The sequence below is a fragment of the Nesoenas mayeri genome, assembly GCF_963082525.1.
Source record: "Nesoenas mayeri genome assembly, chromosome: 7".
Classification (NCBI taxonomy): domain Eukaryota; kingdom Metazoa; phylum Chordata; class Aves; order Columbiformes; family Columbidae; genus Nesoenas; species Nesoenas mayeri.
In genome coordinates this window covers 16,928,536-16,938,615 of record NC_137551.1, presented here as the reverse complement: position 1 = coordinate 16,938,615, position 10,080 = coordinate 16,928,536, and the positions used below count along the sequence as shown (strand labels likewise).

The 10,080-nt window shown below is 43.0% G+C and overlaps 1 protein-coding gene across 1 annotated transcript; it reads right to left on the bottom strand.

Moving 5' to 3' along the window:
* Positions 1 to 5,072: 5,072 nt before the first annotated feature.
* DUSP13A (dual specificity phosphatase 13A) lies at positions 5,073 to 7,056 on the bottom strand (the record flags this gene model as incomplete). The annotated part of the gene is made up of 3 exons (XM_080348301.1): positions 5,073 to 5,272; positions 6,388 to 6,605; positions 6,896 to 7,056. The coding sequence occupies 3 exons, from the start codon at positions 7,054 to 7,056 to the stop codon at positions 5,073 to 5,075; spliced, it is 579 nt and encodes a 192-aa protein (XP_080204427.1).
* Positions 7,057 to 10,080: the final 3,024 nt, after the last annotated feature.

Genomic DNA, 10,080 nt, shown 5'->3' with positions numbered 1-10,080 from the left:
ATAGCAGTCTGTAACTCTTTGTATTTAACCACAATATTAGTGACTGGCTGTTGCATTAGCAAACAAACCTGTTTACATTTTTATTCCTGTTAACTGAATGTTCTCAAAGTTAATATTTTCCATGCTACATGTACACACTGCTGTTATCTATACTTTTTTTTCCCCCACCATTCATTTTTCCCCCTAAGAGACAGATTGTGATTGAAAATAAACATGCAAGAATAATTTGGAACATATATACCCACAGACATTAAAAGGAGGTCTTAAAACTGCAGTTAGAAGAATGTCTAAAATTAAATGATGGTGCTAAGACAATACAATTTCAGTGATTTTTATAGAGACTTAAATCTTTGCATTTACTACCTGTTGGCCTCCGTTCTTCAAATCCTTATTTTTCCAGCTGGTTCTAATAAAATAAGAAAAGTTAATTTCCAAATAGAGTTATGAGGTTTAACTGGAAAGGCAAAGGTTGGATTCCTGCTCTTGTCACCAAGGCAGAAATTCAGTGAAGTTCTGCGTGTTGTGCTGGCTTCTGCCTTTCCCCACCCAGGGCCAGACCTGAACAATCATGTTCTGGGTGTCCACCAGTGCCTACCAGTGCACAGGACTCATCTGCAGGGTGTCACGCTCCTGACTGGAAATAAGCAGGCTACAATTTGTAATCTGCGTTTGGAAAACCTGGTTTTACTTCCCCAAAGTCATCTAGCTCATTTTTAGGCTCTTCTTTTACATAGCTAAAAGAATGCTCACTTTTAGCTGTAATCAATGGGCAATTAGCTGAAGGTTCATCAGTTACTCCTGCTTCTGTCATTTAGGAATTATTGTAATCGTACTTTCCAGCTATTTCAACAAGTTTGCAACCTGCTTGTGGAGGAAGGAATTTATTTTAGCATAATATTGGGCACTAGGCACATTGAGTGCAGATGACTGTGCTTTCTACGTGCTCCAGAGTGAAACGGACATCTGCACAGGTTTGAGAAATCAACACTGAAGTCTGCCGTTATTCAGAATATCCATATTTTTTTGGTCAGAAATTTCAAATGCAAACAAGGTTGTCATACAAACAGCATATGTTATAATACTTTTTTGTTTGGTTTTGTGGGGGTTTGTGTTTTGGTTTGGTTTGTTTGTTTTAATATGAAAATTTCCCTTCTACTTAAAAATAAACTGAAAAAGATCAAAAGCAATAATAGTTCGGTTTTAAGGCTACTCAGAATCATGAGTCTGTCTTGTGCTTTATTTGGTAAATGTTTGCAGCATTTATAAAATCTGTTTGTTGAATAATTATGAAATAATGCAAAGCAATATAGTCTTATTCTCTTTTTAATTAATTTCATTCTGGTTTGTATGTTCTTTCTTCAATGGACAGGCCTTTTGCTTTCTTCTATGCTAATCTAAAGTCTATTTTAATGCAATGAAGTTTAACAATGCTAACTAAATAAAGTAGTTGGACGGGGTGTGTTAACAAGTACTGTATTCCCCAGCCCTTCAGAACAACTCAGCCTCAAATAACACTTACATATTGCCTATGCAGAGACTAGGCCACCCTTCACCCACGTGATTTAATTCCACCTTGCAGCTGTCCAAAATATCTGGCGGTTCCTGGGCAGCGGATTGCCAGGCTCAGAGCATTCCTGGGCTGATGGGGTCTGATCGTCTTCAGGCGCTGACCCCCTGGGTGGCCATGGGCAGATTTAGGGAGGGGACAGGCGGCTGGGTGCCGCTGCAGCAGCACCCGCAGGGCAGGGTTTTTGCTGAAGTTTGCTCTTTGCTGCCGCGTGATGTTCCCAAGCAGGTGGCTGTCTCTAAATTCGGCACACGCCTTGACGCCTCCCCGCACTAGCTCAGTGCTACAGCCCTGATGGAGCAGGGAAAAACCACAAAAAGGAAAAGTCTGCATTAAGCGAATCTTATGCAAAAAGACAGTACTCCCCTCCCCACATAAGCTATATTGCTGTGCCCACCAGCAGAGACCTTTCCTTGTGAAAGAAATGTCAGTCAACGCAACCAAGACATAGTCCCAAGTGCCTCATGTGACCCAGTTCTAATAATAAACTACCAGGAAAGAGCAGACAGCTCATATTAGGGGTGAGTTCAAAATAAAGACTAAGAGAGCAGCTGTTCTGGGCCTCACCAGAGGTCCATTGAGCCCATTATCCTGCACCTAACTGTGGGTATAAGTGCCTACCTACAGAAAATAAGAACATACAAGCATGAATTATACCGCTTTCTAATACTCTCCCAGCTTCCAGATCTGGATGGAATTTCTAAATAATTATAACCCTGAGTGGAAATTTTCCAGCTACCCCTTGAATGTTCATGGGCTTTTACCCTCTGCAGCATCCTGTGGCAAGGTGTTACGCAGCTCAGCTAAACCCCTTCCTCTTGTTTCAAACCTGGCTTGTACTGACTTCATCTGATGCCCTCAGTTCTTGTACTGGAAAATAAAATCAAGGGAAGTTTCCACAGGAATTTTACATGGCTCCCATCAGGTGACACTGTGGTTTTGTGTGAGCCTGGGTGCTCTGGCAGCTCAGCAGGTACCCAAATTACCTTTAAATACTCAAATATCTGTCAAAATGGGACCCTACCTCAGCGAGGAGTTAACATTTGGTGTCTTTAATCTCCTGGGTTGTGTAGACCCTGTTGACAGATGTGCATTTTCTGAACAAAGTGCCACTGGTGAGGCAGTATTTTTCTTTTGTTTTCATTCCTTAGTCTAACTTCCCAAACCAATATTTGAAATAAGTTTTCCTGCTGATAGTGGAAAATAATGAAGCACTAATGTCATATCACATCATAACCTGAACTATGGGTAGTGTAAGTGACAGATGAGGTCTCTTTTCCTCCTCGCACATCACAGCAGACAGTGTTTTCTGTTTTATGAAGTTACAGGCCTAATTCTACCTCTTCTGCTTATGTTGACTGGAATCCTCCCTGAGCAGACCTGGAGCCAAGATTAAACTGTATGTAAGGGAAAGAGCAATACAGGCAGGCAGGAAATACAGGCAACACACTCCACAGATTAGAAATACTTCTGTGATTTGCCAGTGCCCTTGAAAAGATTTTCTAACTAATTTATTCCCTCCACTGGGGTAAGTCAGTCTAGCTGCACGTGATCACTATCATGTCATTGGTGGCATGGATGCCATACTGGCTCAGCTTCGCTCTGTGCTCTTCTCTGCCCTGGTGCAACAACACTCTTGCAGCACAAGCAGTACCTCCGAGAGCAGGTACTAATTTACAGCAGGAGCAGCTTTCACAGCTGTGGCTTTGTGGGACAGATGTTCAGGGGCATGCAAAGCATTATCCTGATGGGAGGTTCCATTAATCTTGCTCACATGTGTCTAATTTTGCCCAGCCTAAAGCCATTAAGATGCATTATTTCACTCACATAAATTTCAGATTTTTCAATGCTATGTCTTCAAAAGGTTTCCAGGCTAAAACCTACTGTAACGTGAATGAAGTATAAATTATAATGAAACATTAGCTTATATAAATCTCTATTAAATCTAATGGAGAACTTCAAAGCAAACCCAGCTCCTCAACCACTCTGTTGCTTTGTGAGGTATAAAGATTGTCCTAGCACTGTTGGGCTTAAATGTGATTTTCTATTTGATCTTTTTTCACTACAATGTCTTCTTTCTCTTGTCAGCAGAGCTCTCTGGCAAGATTCAGGAAAATCTAAACAGACAGTCAAATAGATCTCTGAAAGGATCTTAAATATGCTTCCTTTGCAAAGCATTTGTGTACACTGAAATTGGGAAGGATTTCTACATTCCTGTAGGTGCTAGGCAGAATCAGCATTCATGTCATAACCTCTCCAAGAATTAAGGAGGATAGGGAGTCCATGAAGGAATAGGTTCAACTCACAAGTCACCACTATTTAAGTCTACTAATAACCTTACAAGTCTCTTCCAGCATAGAGGAAAATGATCAGAACTGATGCTTCAAATGCAAATAAACAGAAATGTATTTACTTCATCTGGCAGGGAAGGCTTATAAGGTTAGCTAATCAATAAATCAAGCCAGTAGCAAAGGGCAAAAATAGATTTGATTATCACTTCATGGTTCACCACAAGGTAACAAGCTAATTTTCAAGCAGAGTGGTAGCATGAATTTAAAATGCTCTTGCTGTATTAAAAATCACATTGGTTTAAGTACCAATTAACTGGCGATAGGAAAAGTGACATCCTCAAAACAGCTTAAAACTAATTTGTATCAATTAAGCCTAGCCATTGATGTAAGTTAAGTTCCTACGTGATGTTAAACCAGGAGTGATTCAAAGCCACTTACATAGAACTGATTTGGTGTAATTCAGAGGGAGAATGAGCTGATGAGTTCAAGCTTACAAAATGCTTTGAAGATCTGTCATTTTTCTTTAATGTCTTTAGTGTACTACATACTAAACACTATCTTGCTGAAAACATATTTACACAAGAAAAGGTTTGTGGGTTTGCCGACCCAGAGACTGCAGGGAGAGCTGCACAGAAGTTTATTCTGCCGGTGTGGGTGGCCAGGCTGTCACAGCTTTCTGTAGCACTGCAATAATTAGTAGTCCAGTGGAAGAGGAATGTTTCTGTAGCAGTGACTGGGCTCTTAAGAAACTGCCCTCACCACATCACCAGGCCTGAAACACAACAATCTTTTGTTATGAGAACATGCACATGAGAACTGTAACCAAACCAAGGAAGGTGGTTATGTTACACTCCTGAGTAAAGGGGACTCAAACATGCCATACAGCTAGGTGCAATTATTGGACTTGCCTCTGGCATTACACAAAATAGGAACAAACTCAGTTCATCTTAACCAGTCCAGTGGAGTCACCTGGTAGCCCCAGGCCAGGCATAGCAGCTCTGCAGCACACAGCGCTTACGGTGGTGGTGTTGGCTATGCTGGTCTTGGATCAACTGAGCTATCAGAGTTAATCCATTTACGGTTCTGTTGACTTTTTTCTTTCATGTGCAATTTTAGTCATTTTTTTCAACATGCATTGATCATAGGAAACTCTATACACACAATGGCTATGAAGGCTGAAACTCAGAAAAGTGAATGTAAATCGGCTTGCCCCTTCAGCAGTCTTTCTTTTGCCGTAGCTGAACATCCAAATTTCGCAGGTGTTTCAGAAAGCCACGATTGGGTGAGATCCATCGATGCTCCTTCACTGTTTTGATGGCTTCAACCAATGGGAGGTGGTGATTTATCATGAGATACGCTAGGACTAGGGAAGCTGACCTGCTGACTCCAACTGCACAATGTACCAAAATTTTAGCTGGTTAAAAAAAAAATAAAAAAAATTATAAGCATAGAAGAAAAGGAGTACAGTAGATGAAGTTTACTTTAAAGGGAAGGCAAAGCCCATCTGCTTTCTCCAGCTTAATTAGAGTAACACTGCAAACGTGGTGTATTTCTCACTCTTCCGACAGATCACATGAACTGCTAACAGTTCATTTTAATTTGCAGTTGTTACACTCATTTGTACAAGAAGTGTCATGAGATCCCAAGCTGATCTCAGAAACACCGGTAAATCAAAGAAAACCCTGTTGAAGTAATGAAGTTGTGAGCAAGAAGAAAATCAGACTCGTTGGTTTCAGAGGTCTTACTTAGGTGAAGAAGAATGCTAAAATCTGGCCTGAAAGGATGGCACTAACACATTAGACACCAAGAAAAACGACTGGCCTAGTACCATTGCATAATAAGGCAATTTGCTGTGACTGTAATTCTCTTTTGAAGGCAGAACTTGTAACAGAGACTGCAACATCTCCATTAATGCCAGTTTACTCATGCTAAGAAATGGACTTTTATGTAGTACAGGTTAATTAGTATTTTATTGCACCAGTGTCAAGCAGCTCAGTCTCTCCTGCAACATGCTATGAATCTCCTTGGGTAAAGGTAAATCTTCTCCCTGGGGGCACAGCGCTGCAGGCCCTGCTCATACAAGAAGCTCATCTGCAATATATGAGCCTCTTCATGTGGTTAGTGGCTGTAGAAATCAGGACTTTTGTCTCTTTATTCATTTGTTCTTACAAATACTGTTGCAGTAAGAGTGTATCAAAAGAGGATGTCCAATTTAAATGCATGGCTTTGCTTCTCCTTTTTTGAACCAGCCTTTCCTTCCAGATACTTTTCTCTCAACTCTGCCTCCTATCCTCTCTGCCCCTCTCTCTTTCCTGCTCTGTTCATCCCTTTTCTCATGTCACCTTTTTGGGACCTAGTTAGAGCTACATCTGTGTACCCAGCACTCTCTTCTCCCGTGATCTACCACGCAGGTGACCAGAAGCTGGCAGGACACCATGTAGTGACATGTCTACTACTGAGTTTGTGGTGCTGACCTGCTAGGAGAGGCTGCCAACCCGCATAAAAATGCAACCAATGACCATTTCTTACCTCCCGGCGTGTTCAAGGCGTTGTGGATAAATTGTGCCGCAGAGAAAAAGAACTGGCTTATATCAAAGCTTGGGAGGTCATGGGCTGGTACACCATAATACTCAATGGTCGCTCCATAAAAGTCCTGGCCCCCGTGGCTGTATGCTGTGCCATGGGCAGCATTTAAAACGTGGGTCACACCCATCTTCCACAAAACAAATCTGTTGTGAGCTGTTACTCTAAGGCAAAGATAAATACAAGCAAATTGAGATGGGCACGGAAGTATTCACCGAGCAGGAGAAGCACTGCGATTGCATCTCCCAAGCCATTTGCTGGAGCCGATCCATTGTTTCCAAGGGCTAACTGAGAAACAAGTACCAGCTTAGTCTTAATTTTATCTCGGAAACTATGCTGTCTGCAGTGTAAATGACAGCAATTAGCAAAACTATGAGCTATCTAAAGCTGCACCCATGAGGCATACTGACAGACAGAGCATATGGTGGAGGTGTGTCCACAAAGCTGTACTCACAGGTCTCCTAAGAAGAGATTAGGCCACACTTCATCAACATGGTTGCAAGAGGGCCGCCCGGTGTTCAGGAGCTGCTCGATTTCTTTAAGGGAGGGAATGTCCCCTGTGCATGACCCAGTGCCTTCAGGTCCCCGGGGGCCCAGCGCCTCCGCCCCAGACATGCTGAGAGCCAGGGACAGACCCCAGTCCCATCAGCCAGAGGCACGGCACTGCTGCTGGGGTGCTGCCAGCCCCCACACCGGTCACGGGGAAGCCGGGAGATGGGCTGGGGCAGGTGCCGGGCAGCAGCTCCCGCTGCCGAGCCATGCTGTCCCCAGGCTGCGGCATTCTCCGAACCCCTCCCCAGGGCTGGCCGCTCGCCTGTACGTTGCCCTGCTGGGGACAGCCAGTTTAAACAGCTACGTGTACCAAACTGGGCTTCACGGCGTCCTCACTGGTTCCAGGCAACTCCTCAGGGCTCATCCCCAGAGCCGCACCACTCTCCTGCACAGCCATGCTGTGGCAGCCCCCCACCCACAGGGCACCCATCAAGCCACGGCCCTGCCTGCCTTTGGTGCTGCCTTTGACACGGCAGCGGCAGTTAGAGAGACCTGGGTGTTCATCATAAGTGATTAAAGGCCAAATAACGGAAAATGGAATCCTGTCCAGTGCAAGAAGCGTGGCAACTATCTCCCAATAACAACTGTCTCCCAGTTACTTTGAGGTGCTTAAAACCATAGCTGCAAAAGGGTCAGAAATGCACCAGCAGGTCCTACCAACATGGTCACCAGGAGGTCAAACACCAAGCAGATGATGATGTCTTTGCCTATCATCAATAATTTAGAGAAATGTATTTCTTGAAGCTACTGTTTTTTCACTAAGTAAAATGATCCAAGCTTCACTGTACCTTATATGTCTAATCTTTCTGCAGTCACTGCTTTCACCAATGTGTTAATACAATACAGTTGCCACATGTTGCACAATATCTCCCTCAGTGGGAGAACAAGAAACATGAGTATAATGGTTAACAGGTGAAACTTGTAAGCTGCTGAGTTAGTTCATATAGGAAGGTCTGGTGAGCCACTAGAGACTGATCATGTCAAACTGCAGTGTTAGTGGGTCTTGTCAAGTAGAGCAGGGCCTGTGCTTCTGGTTTTCAGACCACGGGACTCCTGGAAGGGGCTGCAAAGCTGTCAGTGATGGAGTTGCAGGGTGAAATACATGAGATGCTGATGCTCTTTGCAAGCCCAGCAGCTAATGTGCAGAGCTTGGTTTCTCTACCAAAGGAATCCAGAAGAGAAGGTGACCCAAGAGGAGAAGCTTACTGCTGCTATTATCCCCCGTGGAAAAAGGGTGATGGAATGTAAAGAACCCTTGGTCAGGTCTGAAACACCTTTATTCTACATGCGTTGACTTACTATGATGGAGAGAGCATTTGCTTAATTTTATTTTATCAGGAGACATGAAGAGCCATTTGAAACCAGGTATTAAACTCTGGACTAAATAACTATGCTTAGGAGTATTGAGGGTGAGAGATCACTTTAATGCAAGGCAATAGTTTCTAGCATCAGAGGTCAAAAGTTATATGGAGGTGGGGGAGACTTTGTTTAGAGTCTCTTATGAAGCAGAAATTGTTAAAATTCTGTGGATTTAGAGAAAATACTGCTTAAGAGCCTCCTGTATACAAAGAGACTGTTATTTGCCATTGCCATATATGTTCTGGCCTAAAACGTCAAAGTAGAGAAAATGCTAGCAACAGTGCTTCTGCCTTTATTTTGAGGGGGCAGTGGGACATGCAGCCAGGCTCTGCAGTGAGTAAGGCAACCAGCTGCCAAGATGCAGCAGAGAACTGCAAAAATGGTTAAACTTCAAGCACTATGCATATGTCTTTAATATGTCAACCTGTTTCTCTGTTTTGTTCTTTTTCTTCCTCTGGTAAACTAGTGCTTTTTAAGCTGATTGATTTGTGCTCATGAATGAGGAAAACTAACTCACTGAGCAGGTGAAGCTGTTTAATTTAGTTTACTTTTCTCGGGTTTCTGGGTGGAGGGTTAAGCTGAGGCTTTATGAGCAGGGTTTTTTAAAATGTAAGCACAGCCCTTTTGTTGCCAATCAAGTTCTGTCAGAAATGTGGCACTCGTATTTAATTCTGGCTCTTTTCAGCTGTAAAAGTTTTATTGGACTCTACCTCTACTGCACTGACTAAAAATTCAGAGTTCGTCTGTGGCATGAAAGCTTTTGAGTAGAAAAACATGAACTGCAGAGGAATGATATTTAAGCCCTGTGTGCCTCCAACATTCGTATGGCATACATCCATTTGCTTTAAAACTCTGGCCTTCCCCACCTAGCATCTTCTAAACATTTAACAGTCTGTAACCATGACTGTTAAAGCTGTGTTACTGACTCTTGTTATCAGGAGCCGTCTTTGAAACAGACAGGAGGATGCAGAGATCTGGCTTTCAGACTAGCTCTGTTATGCACTGACCTACAGGATGTAACCTCACTAGAGAGAACAAGACCATCTCTTTCTTCCCACTCCATGTTCTCCCTTGCCTGCTCTTCTGCCCACAGCATGGGGCTTGGGTGTTTCAGAATATACCTCTCCTTCCATGTATATACACACTATTTAGCTATCAGGACAGTTGGGGTCTCCTCTACTGAGATGAGCCTTGATGTGAAACTCCCAGGAAGCTGGAGATCCTTCTCGGCAGAAGTGCTAACTCCTCTACATGAAGCTGAAGGCTTTGTTCCACCATCTCCTTGCTCCTGCAGTGCTTTATTTTGTCCTCATGTTAACGTTCAGGGAAATGCCGTGATTCTCTGACTTTGTGAAGAATTGCTGCATTTTAGTTGGTATAAAAGTAGCTTGAATTCAAATGGTAAAAAACTATGGAAAGCATGAACTTAGCTTTGTCCTCAGATTTGGCAGGCTATTCCTTCCACGTGTAACCTTTTGTCCACATGGGTTTAGCTCTCTTGACAGCTTTGCTTCTTTGCTGTCCCTTTTAAAACTACTAAGGATGGATGGAATAAAACAACAAATTGATATATGGAGACACTGAATAGAGGCAAAAGTAGCTTTCTGTGCAGTAGGAACTTTTTGAGATTCCAGTTGTCCTGAGCATTGGGATGGTGGGCAGCTCTAAGCCAAACATCCATGTGCAATTATATATGATCTTAAAATAGCTGCTGTTTCAGTTGAAATT